Source organism: Dipodomys merriami, unplaced genomic scaffold (assembly GCF_024711535.1).
Source record: "Dipodomys merriami isolate MVZ:Mamm:240054 unplaced genomic scaffold, mDipMer1.0.p SCAF_10, whole genome shotgun sequence".
NCBI classification, from domain to species: domain Eukaryota; kingdom Metazoa; phylum Chordata; class Mammalia; order Rodentia; family Heteromyidae; genus Dipodomys; species Dipodomys merriami.
Genome location: NW_027202271.1, coordinates 1,391,262 through 1,416,336, shown reverse-complemented (window position 1 = coordinate 1,416,336; position 25,075 = coordinate 1,391,262). Strand labels below are relative to the sequence as shown.

Here is a 25,075-nt window from a genome sequence, read left to right as displayed (position 1 = left end):
ATCTGAATGAAATACTAGAAGGTGATAGATACAAGAATAGGGATACAGGTAGACCCACTGCAACAACGAGATGTACAAGACGTTATGTCGAAAAACGAACTTTACAATTTGGCGGGGGGGGGGGGGGGAGGGAAGGGATGGGAAGGGGAAATAAAGGAGGAGGCAACAATGCTTGATAAGAAATGTACTCATTACCTTGCCCATGTAATTGTAACCCCTCTGTAGGGTATTTTCACAATAAATTTTAAAAAATAAAAAAATAAAGAATAGAGATCTATCTGGAGAAAGTAGATGACTAGGGAGGGAATGCTCTATAAGGATAGATCTTGTCCCCTAATTTCTTCCTCCCTTTTCCCCACCACCTTTCTCCTTTTCCTCTTCCCTTCATCCTTTCCTTCCCTCCCCTTTCTCCTCCTCCTTCTCCTCCTACTGACCAGGTCACTATGAGATGGGAAGTTTTTATCTTTATGATATATTTCATACACAGGCTCAAAAATTTGGAGCCAGGCTACCATGGACTGAAATCTCTGGAGCCATGAGCCTCTTTTAAGTTTATTTTTTCTCAGGTATTTTATGACAGTTACAGAAAACTAGCACATGGCTGTTATAATCAATGTTGCCATGAACATTATTTTATACATTTTGGGGTTAGACAGTACTAAAGTTTGAACTCAGGTCCTACACTTGCTAAGCAGACACTCTACTTCGGCCATACTACCAGCCCTTATTTTACACATTTTTTAAAACACAACTAAAGAGCATTTCAAACTGCTATACTAGTACTAATTGCCCATGATCAGCTTAAGTAGATTTTTTTAGTTTTCCCTCACCCTCAACATCACCAATATTTTGTTGTACATGACCTTAAATAAGAAATCTAAAATTATGCAGTCAGAAAATATGTTATTTGTTCTATGCTTATGTATTTGCTAACTTTCAATGCTATTTCCATGAGACCACAGCAACACTACATATTAATTCCCTAATTAAGAGAAATATGCCAAAGATACAAGGTTATTCTCATAACAATGAAAAATTGAGAAGAAAACAACTGCTTACACAAATAATGGTATATTGACAAGAATACTAGGTAACCAGTACAATGAATTTGGAAAGGCTATGAGTATTTCTACAGAAATTTCTCTGAGTTACAATGGAAGAACAACATATAGTACAATAATCTGTAGAAAAAGATCACGTATTTTTAAATGCTGGAAGATCACTGAATGGTTCAGAAAAAAATGTAAAACTAGCTTTATCAGGAGAGTAAGACAAAAGATTTTCATTGTATGGGGGGAAGTGGAGGCGGGGAAGGGAAGTGAAGGGTAAACAAAGGAGGAGGCTGCAATGCTTGGTAAGAAATGTATGCATTATCCTGCCCATGTAATTGTAGCCCCTCTGTACAGTATGTTCTCAAATAAAATAAAATACAATTAAAAAAAATAAAATAAAATAAAATAAAAAAGCTTCAATGAAAAGAAAAAAAAAAGATTTTCATTGTATAGCTTTATACTGTTGTCCTTTCTTGTTATATGTGTGTGTCAATCTATCAAAAACGTAAGAGTAAAATGTATATTCTGTAAAGTATGATTCAGAAGGATAACTAAATGGAAGCATAGATTGTCCTAAAAATGCTAGATAAGGATTCAGATATACTGAGCCAAATACAGTATCAAACTTGTTGCAATTTTGCTAATTTACAATTATAATGATAAAGACTCCAAATATTTTCATATTAAGAAATGTATACTGCCAAACTTTCATATCCAGTAATATACAAAAGATTCAACAATGTTATTTTTAAATCATCTTCAGTTAACCAGAAGAAAGCATAACTAGTGGTAATGCTAAAGTGGTAGAACACCAACAAATAAGCCAAGCAAGAGCACAACGCCATAGTACCAGCAGCAAAAAAAGTAAGAAAGAAAAAATCCTAGAAAGCACACCACAGGTGTCTTGTGAAAAAAGTCTCCGTGGTGGAGCACTTGTCTAGCATGAATGAGACCCTGAGTTCCAACATTTTTGAAGCTTTTTTTTTTTTTTTTTTTTAGTTTTTTGGTCATGGGGCTTGAACTCTGGACCTGGGCACTGTCCCTGAGCTCTTTAGCTCAAGGTGAGTGCTCTACCACTTGAGCCACAGCGCCACTTCCGGTTTTCTGGTGGTTAATTGGAGATAAGAGTCTCACAGACTTCCCTACCCAGGTTGGCTTTGAACCATGATCCTCAGATCTCAGCTTCCTGAGTAGCTAAGATTCGTGTGAGCTACTGGGCCTGGCTTGAAGCTAAATTTTAAAAAGAACAAATTCAGAATCAGATAACAAATACAGAGAGCTATATAAATTAATGCATCCCAACTGGAAACATTAAAATGAAAAGCATTTTAATTAAGTATTATGGTTTGTCCCACATTATATATATATATATATATATATATATATATATATATATATATAGCTATGTTGTTAATGGGGTTTTATTTGTGAGGATAGGGGGGTACGAGCACATGCATACTGGCTTGAACTCAGAGCAGGGTGCTGTCCCTTAGCTTTTTGCTCGTTGGTACTCCACCACTTGAGCCATAACCCCATTTCTGACCTTTTAGTAGTTAATTGGAGGTATGACTTTTCTGTCCAGGCTTTGAACCACAATCCTCAAATCTCATATTCATCAATAGCTAGGATTATAAGTGTAAGCCACTGGCACCCAGCCATAGCTATGTTTCTAAAAAAAAAAAAAAAGTACTTGTTACATTAGTATTGTGTCAGGTGGATCAATGCAGTTGAAACCAGATAGCATGATTTACCCAGAAGCTACTCATATTACAGATGATAACTGGAATGGAACAGAATCAAATAAACTGGAAGAATAGAATAGAGTAACAAAATAAAGTGAAAAACAGATCAGAACTCAAAATCCAGAGGAGAATTTGTATATAATCAAGTTTTTCAGATTATCTAACTGGAATTCAGAGAAGTTACACAATTGAAGGCAAAGCCACAATTTCTCACTTTACAATCAGGGGTATTTGACTCTAAGTGACATAAACTTCTTCAGGATCATGACAAGCATCCTTGTATATCCTTACCATACCCATTAATGAGAACATAAGCTACCCTTAATTACTGAAAATCCACCTAAATATTAGCACTTATACTAAGGATTTAATTCCATTCATAAAGCATTTGCTTACCATCCATAGAGACCTTGGGTTTAATCCCCAGTACTGCAAAATAAAAATAAAAATAAAAGGAAAGACTAATAATTCACTATTTTACACATGTCATCATTTTAGAGTTTGTTTAATGAACTGATTCCAGAACAAAGCAAGGTGACTTAAGAACTGGGGGCTGGGGATGGGGAGATATGGGCATAGGTAGGTAAATACAGGAAATAGAAAAAAACAAGTTTTTCCATGCAAATAACCTGTGTAAAACACTAAGGAATGATTATGTTCTAATGGAAAGCCAGTGTGTGTTCTGGCCAAAAAAAATTGTCTAATACAGATACAAAGTGGAGAGAAAGGGAAGCTTTTAAACATTATCTATACTGCCTGTTAAAACTCCAGGTATGTGAATATATAATGAACCATGAGTTTTCTTAATGTTTATTATTACTCTGTGTAAACCATAGATGAATCTGCAGAAAAAAATAGTGCAACACTTTTTCCCCCTCAAACAAAATTTGTAGACTCAGATTCTGAGCTTTGCATAGATATGTAACACAGATTCCCCTGGAAAAACAGGGTTAGCAGAGGCTGGAATGGGGTATTAATAAAATGACCGATTTGCTGTCCTAGGTTTTCTTGGCCAGGAGAATGGAGAATGGAAAAGTTGAACCATGAAATCAAAAAGGCATCTGCCTTCCAGATTTCTCTCGCCAATGTCTTAAGAAAAATGTTTGAACTTTCCTCTTGGCTTTGTATGCAAGTAGCTTGGGACACAAGGTGAACCACATCTAAGTTATTTGGTCCAGCATCTGCTGGTCCCATTCCCATGATTCCTTCTCAAGGGTCAGCCTATGACAGGCAGTTTAGTCTGCCCCCTGTATAAGCTGTTTTGAAGGAGCTAATTTGGATTAAAGTATCTATCTGGATCACTTTATTTTTTTTTTCCTTTAACGGTCAATGCATTCTAATGTGGTCTGTATAGTCCTACAAGAAACCTTAAAACATTATTGGAAAGGACAATATTCAAGGTTTTGCCTCCCACCTTGCCTTCTAGACAATTTACATTTATATATTTGAAAGTAAAAAGTGAACAGTCATTTGCCTTTAAAACAGTACCACCCACACTGTACAAAACAGCAATAGCACAACACTTTCCGAACCAATATGCCTTTCTTCCTCAAAGAACTGAAGCTAGAGTTACTGGTGGAAGCACTTGCAGATGCTAATGACACATGGCATGGAACGTTCAGTCTTTTGAGGGGACAGTTTTCATTCAATATCATTGAAAACAGAAGGAAATCCAATATATAGTACACTTACAATGTGATAACCAAATGAATGAATGGTGAAAAGCTCAAGAATTAATTTAAATAAATTCCGGGAATTCTGAAACTTTGCCATAAGAAAACATAATGAGAAATTTATACTATTGCTAAACCAAGACTAGAAATCCTTAAAATTTTCAAGGTCAAAGAAACAGAAAGCTTTCCTTGAAAGGTAAAAATGGGCATCACTGCAGGTATACTTGTACTTATAGAGATATATGAAGATGAAAAGATAACAATTTTTAAACTTCTCTGCACTTAGTTCCTAAAGAGCAGTCCTAAAGAGTAGTCTTAAAAATATTTGAGAGACATATGTGGAAGCTAGATCTAAAATACACTGGGGCATAATAAATTACGCAGGGCTGTGGGCTTCGACACACAGAATGAGACTAAAGAAGCCGTTCTCAGGGGAGGAGTGCCTCTGGCACATTTAAAATACTAGTTACTGAGATGCATTCCAGGTAATGGAAACATGGAGGGGGGGAGGCTTTGTTAGGGGTAGAGATGATTTTTTTTCTTTTTTTTTTATTGTGAAAATACCGTACAGAGGGGTTATAATTACATGGGCAAGGTAATAAGTACATTTCTTATCAAGCATTGTTGCCTCCTCTTTGTTTCCCCTTCCTATCCCTTCCCTTCTGAGATGATTTTTTTTTTGTTTTGTTTGTTCTCTTTTCTGTCTTTTGGGAAGGCAAGGAGAGTACAGAAATGGAGAGAGGAAGGAGGAACAAATGCAGGCATGGTACTCAGTATACACTATGTGGAAAATGAACTATGCAACTTGTGGGCAGAGGGGAGGGAAACTGGGGGAAAGTGAAGGATGGGGTAATATTGTCCAAACAGAAATGTACTTATAACCTGACTTATGAAATGGTAAACCCTCTGTACATCACCTTCATGACAAAATTACATTAAACAATAAAAAATTTAAATGTATCCAAGTTTAAATTTAAAAATTAAGCAAAAAAATGAGAAAAACTAGAACACAAGTCAAATATTTACAATTTTTTTTCTAAACTATATGGCCCTATGACTATAAAAACTCCAAATTTCATTATATTAGATGACATACAAACTCTTAAATGAAATAAATGGAAATAAATAAATTAGAAGACAAAGGAAGTAAGAGAATTAGTACTACTGTCCTATACTGAACTACATTTGAGCCTAACTTCTAATGATACCTTTTAACATAGAGCAGAACATAAAGTTGGAATATTATTCAGAATAAAAGGGGAGATTTTGACAATCCTACTGAATGAACCTTCAGCATATTATTCTAAATGAAATAAGCAGTAGCAAAAATAATGCACAATTTTGCTAAATCAATTCAGATTCATACAAACAGAAAACATTAATTCTGGTTATCAGGAATGAGGGAGAGGGGAAATGAGGGGTCATCTTGAATGGGTCTACAGTTTTGGTTTTACAGGATATGATACTAACCTGCACATGTGACACAATTAAGATGATAAATTTAGCAATATATATTTGGACACAATTTTTTAAAATATGCATTGACATCAGCTAAGTTCTAAGCAAGTAGTACAGAGATAAAATTATAAAAGTACCTCAGAGGAAGCAATTGAGGAGATACAGAGCAAATTTAGAAAGAATTATGTCATTTTGTAAAAGAAGGCTGAGCTGAGCAGATGGGAGATGAGGGGATGTGCTAAGATTCAGGAAGAATGGCAAAGGCATGGGAAACCACACACATGGGAGATGAGCCCACAGGCTTCAAACACCATGGCCATGGAAGGTGGAATGCGGGGTGAAGCAATGATTTAACGAGACAACTAGGAAGGGAAGGGCCTCAACAAAAGCAATTCTTCCTCTGCCCTGAGGTCTCTGCTCAGAACACTTACCTTAGCTTTGAACTGCCTGGATTCCTGTCCACAGGCCCCTAATATCCGTTCTCAGAGGAGACTCTTCCTTACCACTGTATTTATGTGTTTGCTTATGTGCTTGTTTCTCACCCTCTCCCAATGGAATATAAGCTCTCTAAAATCAGGACCTGAGTTCTGATTTGTCCTATACTCCCAACATAAGTTTGCAACCAATAAATGTTTGAAAATGAAAAGAAAGAAAGAAAGAAAGAAAGAAGGGAGGGAGGGAGGAAGAAAAAAGAGAGAAAGAAAGAGGGGGGGAGGGAGAGGGGAAGGGGACAGGGAAGGGATCGGGAAGGGGTCTATTCTTTGGATGCCTTCGCTGAAATAAAGTAACAAACTCTGCATGTTTGTGGAAAATAAAAGTAAAAGGAAAAACTGATTTCATATTAACTCATTTTCTAGATCCTATGGTAAGCGAAACATGAAGACACATATCACAGATGAGATGCTATATTGTAATGGGACACATGCCTATAAATAATTGTGGGTAAAGTCAATAGATAAGCTGGTCACTGGTGGCTCATGCCTGTAATCCTAGCTACTCAAAAGACTGAGATCTGAGTATTGAAATTCAAAGCCAACCCAGGCAGGAATGTCTGAGAGACTCTTATCTCCAATTAACCAGCAAAAAGCCAGAAGTGGAGGCATGCCTCAAGTGGTAGAACATCAGCCTTGAGTGGATAAAGCCAAATGAAAGAACCAGGCCCTAAGTTCAAGCCCCAGTAACAGCAGATTCCAGATACATTTTAGCCATCTTGGAGTAATTACTGAAGATTTCCAAGATCCATACATGTGGAGAGAAAGTTTACTTTTATGGTCTTCTCACTTATCGAGTATACTATTGCCACCATAGAATGAGCAACAATCAAGAAGAGTTAACTGAATCTACTCAAGGAATCAATCACCCAGAGACCATTACTGAACACTGACTGACTAGTGAGGTATTGACCCATCATGAGCACTGCCAGCATTTTGGAGGAACCACTGTATAAATGATGTTGAGACAGTGAAAGCATTTTCTTAAGGACTGCAGGATATAAGCAGACACTTGCAGAGGTACACTGGTCCTGCTGAGCTCAACATTATATAATAATTAGCCTGGAAAACAGAGAATCTTATTTCCAAGTAACCAGCAAAAAGCTAAAAGAAGAAGTATGGCTATAGTGGTAGAGCACCACCATGATTAGAAAAGCTAAACAATTATGTGAGGGGCTGAGTTCAAGCCTGGGTACTCGTATAAAGAAAAAAAAATTACAACTAAAATGGAATCTACAAGACTAGTTTCATCCCTAAACATATCTATCAGTATTAAAACTCCCAACTTTTTTTTCAACCACCCCTTTTCAACTGCACAAAAACCAGAACAAGGCTGTGCTTCCTACTTTACAATACACAAACTCTCACCACATTTAAACTCCTAGCCTGCTAGATAAATGTAATTTATTACCCCAACTCTTCCTGTGGTTGGATGGTTTAATACAAGTTTTCAATGGTTTCCATTGTTATCCTAACCTGTTCATTGATTCAGTTACTCCTCTACTCATTTTCTCCATTTTCATTCACTCTGAAAATACTTACTTAAGGTCAACTATAAACTATAAGGAGGATCAAAGTCCAGGCTGGCCTAAGGGGGAAAAAAAGAGAGAGAGAATATATTTGAAAAGTAACTATAGCAAAAAATGGTAGGGGTCTGGTTGAAGTGATAGAGTGCTCTCCTAGCAAGCATTAGAGCCTGTGTTCAAATCCCACCACCACCAAACATATGTGTATACCTAGAGAGCAAGAGATCAAATCATTTTGATTAGGTAATATCCAACCCAATAAAACTTACAATCCAACATGGAAGTCACATAATAAGTTCCACGAAGACATGAAAAGGTTCCCTAGGAAAAGTTCCTAGAAAAACAACTATTAAAGCAAGAAATAACACATTAAAGGGAAAATCAGCTTATAGTGTGAAAAAGGGAAATAGGAGAAAGAGAATGGGAAGCAGGGAGAATTTCAGGCAGGGAAACAATATAGAAAGCAAAAATAAGCATCTGAACTACAGACTTCTTTTGGATTTCAGCCTTTGATATGTCTTCCCACTGTTCCATCTCTGCCTGTTGAAATCATCTAAGTCTTTCAAAGGCCAGATGGACAATATATATACCCAGCCTGAAGAATACTGCCTCACTCATGCCAACCATCAGATACACACTTGCTAAATGCACAGATGACAAAGTCATTCTTTCTCCAATGACAAATGTGCTTCACATTACAAATAGGCATGTTGCCTGCCTTTGCCCTTGAAGCCAAGATTAGAGGATGTTCTGTCTGTTTCTCTAACCTAAGAGTCTGTAATGCACAGCAAGCAATTGGTAAATATTTGTACAGTGAATAATTGTAATTGTCTCCTGACGTTCCAATGATTTGACAAAAAAAATTACCAAGCTTCAAATATTATTCAGACATGAATAAGAGAACTGTAAGTCTTCTAAGATATATATTTCAACAATAGAATTCTTTTGTTGTTGGTGGTGGTGGTGGTCATGGGGCTTGAACTCTGGGCCTGGGTGCTATCTTTCAGCTCTTCATTTTTATACATAATTCCTTTAATGGATATATGTGCTGGGAACTGAGCTCAAAGCCTCAGACGTGGTATGCACAAGCTCTACCACTGAGCGCTATCCCAATACTTTTGGATGCTTTTATTACAAAGTAATTTCTAAATTTAAATTTTAATGGCTTTATCTGTTAACTAATAAACAAAACAACCTAAAACAAGTACGTTGTACCTCAACCTCCTAAACTAAGATTAATTTTTTAAGTGAAAATTATACTTCAATGTCTTTGTTTGTTCCAATTATCATTTTTTAGAATTAGGCTTCAAGTTGCCATCATGGAATTTGTTTTTTATTTTTGTTTTTGTTTTTAATGGTTCTGGTATTTGAACTCAGGGTCTGGGTCCTGTCCCTGACTCAAGACTAGTGCTCTACTCCTTAAGCCACACTGATATTTGAACTCAGGGTCTGGGCCCTGTCCCTGACTCAAGACTAGTGCTCTACTCCTTGAGCCATACTTCCACTTCTGACTTTTTAGTAGTTAGTGGGGGATAAATCTGATGAACTTTTCTGCCCAGTTAGCTTCAAGCCTCAGTCCTCACTTCTCATCCTCCTGAGTAGCTAGGATTACAGGCAGAGCCACCTGTGACTAGAATTTTGTTATTAAAACAATAACTAACCTAGAGATTCAATCTGAGGCATTTCAATTTCCAGCTCAGAAAAGATGAAGTGAAATAGGCTTTGACAAAAGCAAAAAGGTAAAATGAGAAAAATACTTTCTAGTTGCTATGCACCAGTACCTGCAGGAAAGGCAGCCCAAGGAATAGCAGGAGATATTGTTTGGGTTTCACCATTTTCTCCATCAAAAGTCTCTGCAGCCTAAGAGAGCAAAAGCAAGATTGTTTGAGAAGGTATAAACAGTAGGAATGATGGCACACCTAGCGTGTGATCAAGCACTACAAGTATCTCTTCCACAATATAGCACATATGTGAATGCCTAACAAACACCCAGTTGCTTCTCTGTCCTCATGACCCTCCTACTCCCACTCAGTGCGCCCATGTCCTATTGGTTTCAAGTAAAAACTGTCTTTCATCTTTTTTTTTCTGTCTTTCCTCTTATCAAATACATCTCCTATCAGAGAAATTTTTATTTCATATATCCATCACATTTTCGCTTGTGAACTTTGGATCTAACTATTCTATTTATCTTATCACAACACTAACCTAGCTATGTAGGAAATATATATATATATACACATACACATACACACACACACACACACACACACACACACACACACACACACACACACACACACACACACACACACACACACACACACACACACACACACACACACACACGAAGGAGGATCAAAGTCCAGAGTGGCATGAGACTGTATTTGAAAAGTAGCTAAAGCAAAAACTGGGCAAGTTTCAAGTGCCTGCCTGGCAAACATGAGGCCACATGATCAAACCCCAGATCCAGGAAAAATATGCCATACATAAAGAGACCAAAACATCTTATTTAATTATCCAAAGCTTCCTTAGTGATTAATCTATAAAAACAAAAATGAAACTAGGAGCTAACTCTGTATCTTCTTTCTAACAGGGAACCTCTTGAAAATCCCTAAAGCTGACATTTGCAATGAAGAAACACTCCTACTCCAAGATAGTAAATTACTGAGTATTGAGTCTGTGGTAAGAGTGCAGTACTTTATGAGAATCAGGTGACCCAGTCACTGAAAAGTTATTACTGAAAAATTAGACCCCTGACCTCAATTTGTATTCGTATTCTACCCTAGCTGTCTCATAAAAGGAGCTGAATGGGGCAGTCTGCCACAGAAGCACAGAGGCTAATGGCTACTCTCTACAAACTATGAAAAGTGAGCTAATAACCACAATTCAACTGTAATGTGAGCTAAGACTGTATCTAAGTAGCATCAAAAGGATAGATGTATAGAAGGTAAACACTGGGGTGGAACTGTCATTCTAATGAGCACATATGTGTGTGCATATATTATATATAATACATAACATATACTGTAATATATGCAAATAAAAATTTGTACTATAAGCCAGGCACCCATGGCTCACGCCTGTAATCCTAGCTACTCAGGAGGCTGAGATCTGAGGATTGTGGTTCACAACTAGCCTGGGAAGGAAAGTCCATGAGACTCCTATCCAATAAACGACCAGAAAACCAGAAGCGGTGCTATGACTCAAGTGGTAGAGTGCTAGCCTGAGCTGAAGAGCTGAGGGACAACACTCAGGTCCAGAGTTCAAGCCCCATGATGGGAAAAAAAAAAATGTACTATATAACATATGTATCACATATGTATATAATAGATATATACATATATAACATGTCATGTGTTTTATATAGCACATATTATAAATTATATATCACATACACTATATTATATAGTAGATAACATGTTTAACCATTATATATATTATATATAACAATTTCCAAATGATAAACTAAACCAAATAATAATCTGAAACATTTATCTCCCTCAGAATCGAAGGAATTCTAACAAAATATTTCAAGCAACATGAAAAATATTCTACCACCTAATAAAATATGTATATTAAAATGAAAACAATACTCAAATGTGTTAAACATAAAAATTAAAAAGTTTCAGATAGGACACAAGAAAGCAGTATGCCCATACACTGAAGTCCTCCATAATGACAGATTATAATAAGATAAACAGAACAAGAAGTGGCTCAAAGTGGTAGAGTGCTATCTTTGAGCAAAATGGCTCAGGGATAGCACCCAATCCCAGAGTTCAAGCACAAGGACTGGCACCAAATATATAATATATATATATGATATATATTATACATACAATATATATATGAACAGAATAAGGAAGCTAAAATCTCATACCATATTCTATGTAATTCAGAAACACTGTGTAGCATTAATTATACTAATTATTTACAATTCCATTTTTACCAAATCCAAATATTTTTAAAATCCCCTTTGAAAACATGAGAGAGAAAAGGGGTGAGGGAGAAAGAAGAGAAAGAGGGAAGGAATGGAGGAAGGGAGGGAGAGAGGAAGAGAAGGAGGAATAGGAGGGAGGGAAAGATCACAAAGCTTACTTGATGGTAGTTCCAGTACTTAAGCTCAGGCATCCTGAGTCTTAATCCAGAGATTTTCCTGCAAGACTATACTGGCTCCATAAAAATAACTGGGTTATAAAATGTTTCAATAAAGTGAACACACATTGAAAAGGATTAAGGAAAAGACACTACCTCTTCAGCTAATAATTTCCACTTAGGAAATCGCCAACAGAAACCTGACAGAGTATTCTAGCAATGCAAACATACCAATTAGCTTCGTACACCATGTGCTGTGCATTTCACATACTATATCAGCTCACTACAGGTGTGACCAGGCAGAGTGTGCAGGGTCAGCAAGTCACCCCTCAGCTCCCAGGGATTCTGGAAGACAGGGGCCTAAGCAGCAACCTCTCCTGCTGGCAGTTGGCTTCAGTACTCTATTGGTATCACTTTATTACCTCCATTTAAACCATTCCTATGGGCAAAACCAAACTTTAATGATCATGAATGACTTTTCACTTTCATATTTTTTCCTTTATTTTCTTCTATCTCATTTTTGTGTGCGTGTGCCATTACCGGGATTTAAACTCAGGACCTGGGTACTATCACTGAACTTTTTTGCTCAAGGGTAGTACTTTACCACTTTAACACAGCTCCACTTCTGCCTTTTGCTGGTTAATTGGAGAGAAAGCATCTCATGGACTCTGCCACAGAGGCTGGGGTCGAACAGCAATCCTCAGATCTCAATCTCCTGAGTAGCTAGGATTATGGGTGTGAATTATCTGTGCCCAGCTTTCATTTCATTTTGCTTTCCAGAATCACAAAGTGATTAAGACATGATGAGAAATACCAATGAGAAATGGTATGTTTTTCAAAATAGTTAGTTAGAACCCTGCAGAGTTAAAAACATAATAACAACACCAATACATACCTCAAAACCACCAAAATCATCATCATCCATTCTTCAGGCAGCACCTGGAATAATATCCAAAGACAATGAAATAAGCCTCAATTCAGTCATTTATGTGGAGATATTTTTCCAATAGTAAATGTACATACATTCTGATTCATAAAACTATTTCATTTGACTTGAAAAAAAAGTTAACTATATGTGCATTTTTATCACCAAGAAAATTAGTAATTGGCTTTCCTTTTTGGCAAAATGAGCAATTTCAGGAACCATGTATTTTTGCCACTTTATGTTGAGACGCCAGGAGTGGAAAAAATATTCTTTTACATTTTAATTTGCTTTCCCAAATTGGCACTGGGGCTCAATTCAATAATGCTTCCTGCTTTTTGCATCTATCCCTCAGCTGACTGGCAATATCAGCACAAACTCCAGCTAAGAACAGGGCTGTGGTGAATTTTTGGAAATCTGTCCTCCACCACAAAGGTTCCTCCCCCCCTTCCCCCCATCCCAGTTTCATGGGCCGGGGCTGATTTAGATTTTCAAAATTGATCAGCATATTTGAATGGAGGCCACAAGTTTGGGAGCATTTTGATATGTTTTATTTTTAGCTGAAACTGCTTTTGCACTTTTGGAAAAAAATATGGAGCAAGTTAACTAGGCTGATCAAGATAAATCAAGTCATGTATTCGTGGGAGACTGAGGATGAGAAAAACACAAGTGAATATCCAGAATTCCTCTCGACTTCATCCTGACAGTACAGAAGAAATAAAGCAGAAGAGAGGCTTTGCTTTGTCCTAAATGTGTCTTTTAAAAGGGAAGGATGAAATGTGGGCTAGAACCTGAAAAGTTAAAATAAACTCAGGTGGCATACTTGAAAATGGAAAGTAAACTTTGTACAAACTCTGGACCTCCACTAGGGCGCCTATAATTGTGAATTGGTAGTTCTAGGTAACATTCTGGTCAGTATGAACTGGTTCCAATTTGTATTTTTTTTAAGTAAACACACCCAAATATTCATTAGAATATCCTTGACTCATTACTAAACGAGGAACTCATTACAGGAAAGCAATCCTCTCCCACTTCTTAAAAAAGCTATAAAAATTAACATATGTTCAGTAGCAGTCTTAAAGGCATTTTCTTTTCTACAGCTTGACTTTATGGAACCTTCTGTAGCATGCCCTAGCTAAAGCTCACCCTAATGCACCAAAAGAAAACTACAAAAACTGTCAAAGGAAAGTAATGACAAAACACACAGAACTGAAGGATTTTTTTTAAACAGGCAAAGATAATTTATTTTCATAGAAACTCAGTGGGTAAAGACACTACAAGGAATTTATGTAGACAGAAATAGATTATTGAATTAACCAGAATATCTCCATTGCCCACAACTTAACCATCTGATGAAACATCCTTAAAAGATGCATTTCTCAAAAAATTAATAAATAAAGCTAAGCAAGTCATCTACACAAAGCACTTACAAAATATAAACCAGATTTTCAGCAACTCTCGATACTGGTCAGTTTGAAATGGAATGCACGTGAATTCTGCATAGTGAATGCACAGAATCTGTGTGTGATCACATTTTTCATGATGAATGATATGGATACTGAGAATTAACCAAGTCAAACTACAAAGCCAACTGTGTCTTTTCCATGTTCATCCCACAAATCTCATGAGACAATTAAAAAAATATTTTTAGCTTTTACAAATGCCATGATTAAATACTATGGTTTCAAAAGAATGGAATTTTTAGAGTTATGCTCTTATGTGTTTTCATAAGTCACAACCCAACAAATTAGGTGGAAGAGGCCCGAAAATTTGAAAACAAAGACAAATACCAAGGCGGAGCAATCATTTCAGCTTGTTTGCCCGTGGTAATGAATCAAATGCCATTAGATTCCTAAGTGCAGATCTAGATCCAGAAGAGAACATGTGTGTGAATACTCATGTCCTTATAGTCCAGCACTCTGCATCTTCACTATGGATGGCAGACTACCATTTCCTTTCTTTTCACATACCTAGGAATATATTTTATTTTAAAATGTGTGTCTTGGATGTCTTAAAATACAGTGCTAGGGAAATGCATATTAGCTTTGAACATTTCAAAGGGGGGACCAACAAAAATTTGTAAAATTTACAAAATATAAAACTTAAAATTATAGGATTTTTTGTTTGTTTTTAGTGGTGGGAGGGAGGACAGGTTTTTTGTTTGGTTGTTTTTGTTTTTGTTTTGTGGTGCCAGTCCTGGGGTCTAAAAACTCAAGGCCTGGGTACTGTCCCTGAGCTTTTTGGCTCAAGGTTAAAGCTCCAACACATGAGCCACAGCTGCACTTCTGGGTTTTTTGGTGGTTAGCTAGAAGTAAGAGTCTCATGGACTTTCCTGCCCAGGCTGGCTTTGAACCTCAATCCTCAGATCTCAGCCTCCAGGGTAGTTAGGTTTACTGATGTGAGCCACCAGCACCCAACAAAAATTTAGTTTTTAAAAGAAAATATTTTAAGAATGGGCTTGTTGATGAGATTGATTAAATTTAAAACATTATTTTCCAGCCTGGCACCAGTGGCTCATGCTTATAATCCTAGCTACTCAGGAGGCTGAGATCTAAGGATTGTGGTTCAAAGCCAGCCTGGGCAGCAAAGTCCATGAGACTTTTATCTCCAATAAACTACTCTGAAAAAGTGGGAAGTGGTGCTCTGGCTCAAGTGGTACAACATTAGCCTTGAGCACAAAGAAGCTGAGGGACAGCACCCAGGCCCTGAGTTCAAGCCCCAGGACCAGAAAAAAAAATTTTTTTTAACATTATTTTCCCCAAAGTGTATTTCTACAAAAAAATGTCTACAATGTTTCTGGAACTTGATATTATAGTTTTATAGTCTTATATACCTACAAGAATATGTACATATAGAAGAAATGTACTAAGCTGGGCGCCGGTGGCTCATGCCTGTAATCCTAGCTACTCAGGAGGCTGAGATTTGAGGATCACAGTTCAAAGCCAGCCCAGGCAGGAAAGTCCATGAGACTCTGATCTCCAATAAACCACTAGAAAACCAGAAGTGGTGCTGTGGCTCAAGCGGTAGAATGCTCACCTTGAGCTGAAGAGCTGAGGGACAGAACCCAAGCCCAGAGTTCAAGCCCCACAACCAACCAAAAACAAACAAACAAACAAATAAATAAATAATAAAATAAAATACAGAAGGAAAATGACTTAAAACACAAAATACTACAGTAAACTAAGCTAACAAAAAACTGGTTTAAGGAGAAAATAAGTTATGTCCAGACCTGTAATGTCTCAAAAATCATATCTATTTCCCAAACACTTTCTTAAGAAGATACAGTATGAAACAAGGGAAGAAGTCAAGAAAGAAAAAGGATGCTTAGGAAATAGGTGGCCCTGCTAAACTGAAAAGCACAGGAAAATCTCCCAGAGATTACATCAGCAAGCTGAACAATTCCCAGGATGCTTGAATGGCAGGAAGAGAGCCACTATTCAGAGGGGAGCCAACCAGAAAGCCCCTGGATAACAGATTCCAGCCAATAAAAGTAACACTCTTGTGTTTTCCAACCTGATAGGCATTTTGAAAAATGAGAGGAACAAAGACGTTAAATTAGTGACAAGAGATGTAACCAAACAGAAAGAGAAGAGTTAGTAAGTTGGACAGGAAAAGTAAAGATTATACACGGAAATTTTCAACTGTGAATAGTATTTATATAGTCCTAATAATGTAAACATTAAATAATCAACTATATTCAAAATCCCAACACAGCCATATAGAAAATAGAGGGGAAAAAGGAAGTTGATAAAAACTGTCTCATTTTCTGTATTAGACAGCTGATGGAACTGAAGTTGGAAAATAAAAAGGTAGCAATAAGGGCTGGGAAGATGTCTCAGTGGTAAGAGTGCTTGCCTTGCATGCATGAGGCTCTGGGTTCGATTCCTCAGCACCATATAAGCAGAAAAAAGCCAGAAGTGGAGCTATGGCTCAAGTGGTAAAACGCTAGCCTTTAGCTGAAGAACTGAGGGACAGCACTCAGGCCCAGAAGCCCCATGACCAAAAAAAAAAAAAAGCAATAAGATAGACACTAATGGCTCACACCTATAATTCTAGCTACTCAGGAGCTGAGATCTGAGATTCAAGGTTCAAAGCTAGACAAAGCAGGAAAGCCCAAGAGACTCCTTTCCCAATTAACATATATATGCATATAAATACACACACACACACACACACACACACACACACACACAGACACTGGATTAGAAGTGTGGCTCAAGTGGTAGAGTGCCAATTATGAGTGAAAAAGTCTTTAAATAAAAGAACAAAGTCCTAAACTGAGCTCCCATTCTGGCGGGTGCTCACACGCGCACACACACCCACACATGGACACACACACCAGTTTTTTTAAGATAACAGTAATAAGCATGTTACTTAAATATGCTAACTAAACACTATTCAACATGTGCTAAATGCCTTGCTTTCACAACGTAAGAAATGTGAGATGGAAAAGCCAGGGAAAGCACAGGAAATTGTTCTGTTACATAGAAACAATTTTCAACTACCAGCATTATACACAAAATTGTGCTAGGTATGGTAGCTCATAGCTATAAACCCAGCTACTTGGGAGGGAAAGATACAAAGGATTTCAAGGCCAGTTGAGCAAAAAATTAGTGCACCCACCATCTCAACCCATAAGCCTAGGATTGTAGTGAACACCTGTAATCTTAGCTATGAAGGAGGTCATAAATAAAAGGATTACAGTCGTAAGCCATTTGGGCTGGGCAAGTGGCTCAAGGGTAGATAGACAAAGTGCCTGGCAAAAATAAGGCCCTGAGTTCAAACCACAGTACCACAAAAAAAATAAATAAATAAAACCTTTCATGATCCAACCTATTGTTTTCATCAAATACTCGAAAAAAATACTCAGTCTTCAGACAACTAACTACAAAAAAAGGCATAAATGTTGTACACAATGAATAAATTGGATTTTTTTTATAATGTCAGTGATCTATTTTTCTCCCTAGTGCAAGTATTTGTACAGATTGTACAGTTGTAACTCTAGGCATCAAAAATGTTCAAAAGCAAAATCCAATAAAAAAAAAATTGAAGACCAACAGAAAAAGACTCAGGTAAACGACTCCCCAAATTACAATCATGAAATTGGGCATCATTGTTTCACACCTATAATCCCAGGTGCTCAGAAGGCAGTTGGAAGTCAGCCCAGGGAGAAAAATCTGTGAGACTCTTAACCTCCAATTAACCAGCAAAAAGCTGGAAGTAAAGCTGTGGTTCCAGTGGTAGAGTGCTACCCTTAAGCAAAAAGGCTAAGGAACAGTACCCAGGCCCTGAATTCAAGCCTCTGTAATGGCACAAAACACACACACACACACACACACACACACACATACACACACACACACACACACACACACACACACACACACACACACACACACAATCTCACTAAAATTAAAAATGAACAGCCAGAAAGGGAAAATATGGCAAAGTGCGGAATCAGCATCCCCAGGGACCAACGAGAGGTACAGGATATAAGTAAGAAAAGCTGGCAAAGGATGGGCAGACAGAGTCTAGGAGAAAACAAAAATTATACAATCTTAAACCTCTAAAAAGGAATTACAAGATTATAGAATATTAAACCTCAAACAGAACCCAGACATAACTGGAAGAGCAATGATGAGACTGATGACTCAGATCCTCTGTGTTTTTTTCTTTTCCTTTTTTTTTTTTCTCCCAATACATCTGACACAACAATGGAAGGAAACAGCAGTGGTGGTCTGCCATCCCCTCAAACAGCAGCATTACAGACTTTCTGTACTTTATCTTAACCTGGGCAAGGCAGAAGGCTTTCAAAGTAAGGCTCCCTCTGCCACTAGAGGAATTACACACCCATTTGCACTAGATCCCAGTATGGGACCTGAAATGAGCAGACAAAGCCCAGCCAGTTAGCAAGGAAGGAAAACTGAGTTTGGAGACTTGGTTTTGTTTATTTGGGTTATTTGCTTAATTTTTTCCCTCCCATTAAGACCCCATCCCACCTCACCTTTCCTCCAATTCCTGACATTGAGCTTAGACACTTGTATCATCCCCATCCTCCTCTCACCAGGCATGTGTCCTCTCTCAACCTCTTTACTCCTAATAGCTTAGTACTAACACAAAAACTCAGCCCCCACTTAGCGATAGCATGCCTGGATATGTACATACGGCTATCAATGGTCCCCTACTCTATGTAAATATCTCACTGGGTTTTGAATTGGAGAAATTAATAAAGCTCAAATTTACTGTATGAAGGGGGAGAGGGACTAAAAGGAAGGGAAAGATGAATGGAAAGAGGAGCCACAGGTACATACAGTCATGATACTCAACACAGATGTATGAAAATAGAACTAGGAGATTTGAGATGGGTAGGCATAGACAGGATGGGGGAAATGATGGCAGCAGTGACACTGATCAAAATGCATTGTGTACCTAAAGGGATGTTAAACTGAAACCCATTTGTACAATTATTAGAAAATAACTTTAAAAAGAACAGCCATTTAAATTGAGATCATTTTTACAAGACTCTAATCATGTAAGATTCAAGTATCTTATCAGTTCAAGGAAATTATTTACATAAGTTCTTCTAAGAAATCTGGAGGTAATACAGAGATGATGGCTGATCTTTTGTTTACTTCCTAGTACTGAGCAGGAAGTAAAAGATTAACTGAGCAGACCCTAGAACACACTAAGGGTTCAAAGAATATTTTGAATTAATGCTTTTGAAATAAGTGACTGAATGGAAGCAAATGAGTTGCTAATAGTTCCCACATGACTTCCTTCTCCCTATTATTTTTCTAATAAAAACACACTGGAACTGGACAGGAAAGATCATGCTGCCAGCACTAAAGCAGCTCCACCCATATTAAGGAGACTGAAGGCATCTATCTTAAAAGAAATTGCATTCTACTGCCTTCAAATATCTAATTATCATTGTGGGTGGCTAATTATGACACTTCCTATACAGTTGAATTAAAGAATCGTTACACTATAAATGCTACCACCAATGAACCTTTTTCAACAAGTCAAAACAAAATCCATTACATGAAAATACTCATGAATGATCAGATAAGAAAACGTCCAATCACTAATGAGTCCAATAAGTAGAGCTTTTTCTTTACATACAGTTCTTCTGTATTGGAAATTGTTTTGTCTTTACCAATCTTCTTTCAGAAGACTACATAGCCCAGGAATTAACAACTACGAAACAAATGCACAAAAAGTGCAAAGCACCATGCAAATCCTTATCTACTTCCCACTCTTTGCTTTATTTGTACCTCCTCCAATTCTGTAAAGGCATTCTTGTCCCAGGTGCTATCTCCTAGCTCTTATCTCATTATTCTGCCTTTCAAAGAACCCACACACTTGTAATCTTAATGATCCCTATATATTACTCAAAATTAACCACTTGTCTGGGGCCAACCAAATGATGAACGTTTTTATGTGGCTCTACCTCTTCCAACTCAAATTATCACTCCATGAGTTCTGCTTCTATCTGGCAAAAATCACATCCCTGTTGTGTAAGTGGGAAGAAACTCCACTTCCTCAGCTTCTATTTTAGAGGTGCAGACAGGAGTTGGGGCATGAAAACATTCCCATGGTTATATCAGATCCCTGCCACCCAATCAGCAGACTGGGTCTCCAGCCTAGTGAGAGAGGGGAGGGGAAAAACCATAGGCACTACTCTCACCATCACTGTCACCAGCAGTCTGCAGCCAGCAGCCATGAGCCTCCTCCTGTAGTAGCCCATTTCTTGCTTCCGTGCCATGAGGGCACCAGGATGGCAGGCACAGGATCCCCAGCAGGCTGGGCTGGGCCAGGCTGTGTTCTTCCTTAGCTTAAGTCACTCTAGGAGGACCAGTCCCCATCCCCTCTGGAACCCCTTTCTGGTCCACATGGAAAGATGAGGAACAAAGGGACAAGGGTCCTAACTCAAAAGCTTCCAGGTCATGAGTAAGGAACAGATAGAAGAATATCCACTCATTTAATAAAAATTTAAAAACCTCTGGGAGATTTAAGATGATATGCTGTGATAAGCATTAAAACAAAGAACCCCGAGTTCATCTTTTTACTCCACAAAGGACAATTATAGTTAGCCTATGGATAAAACATCTGAGAGTATTCTAAACTAATGTAGATATAGACAGACAGACAGAAAGATAGATATAGACATAAATATCTAGACTAATATATAAAGACTAAGATATAGAGACACATATATATACCTATACATATATATAGGCTAACAAATATTAGTTTATCAAACATTGGACACAAATTTCATTTCCCCCTGCAGAAAACAACTGATTAGTCAATGTAAATAATTTTCAGCATTTTTTCATTTGTGCCCTTCTGTGGGCCTAATTTAAAACATTTTCTGTGATATGCCTGTGTTTGTTTATAGGAGTACCTTTCAGATGGTTCTAAAACTGGCTAAAAAGTTAATATGTGGGGCTGGGAAGGTGGCTCAGTGGTAGAGTGCTTGCCTTGCATGCATGAAACCCTGGGTTTGATTCTTCAGCACCACATAAGCAGAAAAAGCTGGAAGTGGTGCTGTGGCTCAAATGGTAGAGCGCTAGCCTTGAGCTGAAGAGCTGAGGGACAGCACCCAGGCCGAATTCAGACCCCACAACCAAACAAACAAACAAACAAACAAAAAAGTTAATATGTAAAGGTTATTTTCTTTCCAAATATTTTTAAAATAAACATACTAGTTCTTATCTCAACCTGGTCTGGCTAAAACACAGGCATTCAAGAATGGGTGAGCTGGGAAAGATGGGAGTGAATGATGGAGAGGGTGACATTGATCAAAATGCATTAAACTCATAAACTGTCATGATGAACTGAAACCCCTTTGTACAACTACCTAAAGGGGAGAAAAAGAGAGAGGAAGAAAGAAAATGAGAGAGAAAGGAAGAAAGGATAAAACCCAATCTTAGAACTGAGGGGAAGTTTTACACACTAGAATCTTGATATGTGTCCATTTTGTCATTACTATAATTTACAAAATGTGGCTTGTCTATTAACAGATATGTTTTCCAAATTCTTATATGATAGGAAAACAATTTTGAGACTCTGTAAGAATACTTTATTGGCAAAAGAAGTAAGTTTGTGCAACTTCAAAGTTTTGTGAAATTCATTTCACAATGCAATTTACAAAGAAAGAAAAAATAGAAGAGAATGAGCAAATAAGAGAGATATAAGAAGAGTGTGGAAATACGTTTTGAGGAAAGGAGAAAGCAAAATACTTGGATTTTACAAAGTAAGCTTTGTCCTACAGGACTGTTCCAAAATGGGGGGAGGGTGGGGTAGGGAACAGGACAAATAAGGCTCAAAAAAGTCAATAGGCTCAAAAAAGTCACAAAGTGTAGGAGAAAATCTTTAAAAGACATATATAAAAGATGGAGATTATGAAAACCTTATGTATATAATTGTTAGGTTATAATTTTTAAATTAAAAAATTTTCTAAGGTCAAATGTAGTATACTGATGTAAAGCTAAAACCTAATTCTCTATGTCCATAATAATAAAATTATCTTAAGAATGTTGCTCCACTCTTAATAAATTTGCAAAACAAATGGCTTCAAGGAAATATTCTATGTTTAAAGAGATAATTGTGTTTCCTGATGACTTTGTCAGACTTTTGACAACTTACAAAATAGCCCTAACAAAATCAGTTTATTTAAACATTTATCAGTCTTTTATATGACCATCTTATAATTGTGGTGAAAAACATTTATCAGTCTTTTATATGACCATCTTATAATTGTGGAGAAACAACTATGACTTTAAAAGATCCTAATCGATTTCATGCACTGTATGTCTGCAACTGGAAGAATGCAGAGCTGGGTGTCTGAACTTTACCTAAATGTTGTCCCAATGTCTATGGACTGAAAAACATGTGTACAATACATGTAAAATAATGGGCTAATGTTCTGTATTATCTGAAATGCATTCCATCTAAACTTTTCTACAAAAACACAATCAATACAAGTTTTGGCACGTTTGCTATTTATGATTAATATATTTTTTATTTTAATTTTATTGTCAAGGTGATATACAGAGAGGTTATACAGTTACATAAGTAAGGTAGTGATTACATTTCTTGTCTAATTTGTTACCCCCACCCGTAATTAGTATATTTCAATGGTGTGCGGGGAGCACATTGTCATTTGAGCAGCCTTGTTATTTAATTTATGGCCTACAAATGTTTGCCTTAACTAAATGAGGAGATCCACTTGTACATCAGGAAGCAAGCCTGAGAACACTCACTTGCAGCAGGGTGGGAAACATCCTATTGAGAGCTGTATTGAGGCCTGTGCCCTAATCTGGTACATGATAGGACAGACATGGTATGATTCTGCTCAGATGCCTGAGGACCATCTGTCTGTATTGATCATTTTGTATGGCCAGTGATAATGTTATAAATATCCAAATGGACCTTGGCAGAAGTGACAGACATAAAGCTAGGATTTTTGTCAGTGCTATATATCTATTATCTTACAAAGACAAAGACTCTACATATGATATCTGTGATGCTAATTGTTGCTGGGTACTTTGTGTGTATGTTCCTAAAATACACGATAAATCTTTGAGAACACAAAGTTCAGGATAACATTTTGACAAGCAGGTGTCCTCCAAGTTAGTGATGCTAGCCTGGGTCCATGTGTTCCAAACTGTGACAAGGACAGCTCGATAACACTGACAAGACTGCTGTCCTAAAATGCTGTACGCAATGAAAAAGACAAGACTGTCCTGTCAACTGCTAGTTAAACCTAATGTGAACGTTTGCTCTGGGAAGACAAATGGAAATGCGGACAAGCCTGCCTCTTCCCCCGGTGGCTCTTCCTGCAACCATGTCCTCCAGTATAACGCAAAATACCGGAGATCATGTGGAAGAGGAGATTTTCCAAAGATGGTCTCAAAAACATCTCTCATCCCACAGATCTTTCTCAGGATGGAATGCTCTACTCCTCCATTGACTGGAGGGAGTCTATCCACTCCTCTTGACCAAGAATAGATTATTACTTCAACCAACTGGGAAAAAAAAAAAAAAAAAAGCAAAAAGAGCTGTTTAAAAAAAAAAAAAGCCATTTTATTGTTCCCTCCCTATTCCCCTCCCTCTATCCTTTCCCTTTCCCTATTCCCTTCCGCTCTCCCTCCCTCCTTTCCTACTCCCTCCATCCCTTCTTCTTCCTCTCTCTGTTCTATCTTTACTCTCTTTCTCACTCTCTCATTGCTTGCTCTTGGAATATAGATGCCATGATGAGAGAAAGACCAAACTAGCCCACACAGAGAAACCACATGGAAAAGCCACGTGTCAGTTTTCCAAATGACTGTCTAGTTGAGTTTCCGACCAACACCCAGCATCAAATCACCAGACATGAATGAAAATAATTCTAGATGATTCCAACCCCTAGCCAACAAATCATTTCCAATGATCACATCATTCTAGCTGAGGCATCAAAAGAACCAAGCAATAGAAAAATAAAAATCTTAATCTTTAATCTCCCAGTTCCTGATCCTCAAAATACACAGTGAAACACTTGGTTATGCCCTGATTTGTTCTGCAGCAATAATAATTGGAATGGATGATCGTAAGAATTCCTTAGCATTTCCAGTTTTAAAGAGAATCTTATAGTACTCCCCAGATAGAAGGACGCATGCAGGCAACTTTTGGTTGGCTCATTTTTTTAATATCCCTAAACATGTTAAGGAGTTGTTTCCTAATTTGTAAGCATTCTTACCAAAATTTACAATTATTATCAGTTTTTTGTAGTTACTGGTATTTTTTTTTCTTCTACCTATTAATGTCATCATTTTATACCTATGAAACATCCAATAGTAAACTATCCTTACATGCCTGGATTGCTCTTAAATGTTGGTTTAAATTTGCTAATATCTTGTTTGAGATCTCTAAACAAGAATAAATATATCTGTAATTTTCATTTTTTATAATGTCATCTGGTTTACACACTGCGCTTTCTGAATGAGAAATTCATTCCTCTTTTTTCCTGTTAACAGATTGTATCAGATCAGAATAAATGACTTATTAAAATTTTGGTAGAAATTTGTTTAACAAATCATCTGGACTTCTTTCTTTGTGGGAAGATTCAATTTCAT

General features: G+C 37.3%; 1 protein-coding gene across 6 annotated transcripts in view; it reads right to left on the bottom strand.

Annotated features, from left to right (window-relative positions):
- The window catches only part of Ccdc91 (coiled-coil domain containing 91), a 200,792-nt gene that overhangs the window by 154,711 nt on the left and 21,006 nt on the right, over positions 1-25,075 (bottom strand). For 4 of the 6 annotated variants that reach the window (XM_070038098.1, XM_070038163.1, XM_070038179.1 and 1 more), the window contains exons 2-3: positions 12,930-12,973; positions 9,724-9,802 (exon numbers count right to left, since the gene is read on the bottom strand). In XM_070038098.1, coding sequence (XP_069894199.1) covers positions 9,724-9,802; positions 12,930-12,959 — 109 coding nt within the window. In that variant the 5' untranslated portion in view covers positions 12,960-12,973. Of the gene's footprint in view, positions 1-9,723; positions 9,805-12,929; positions 12,974-25,075 lie in introns of those variants that run through there. The other 2 variants (XM_070038115.1, XM_070038146.1) reach the window with 2 other exon arrangements.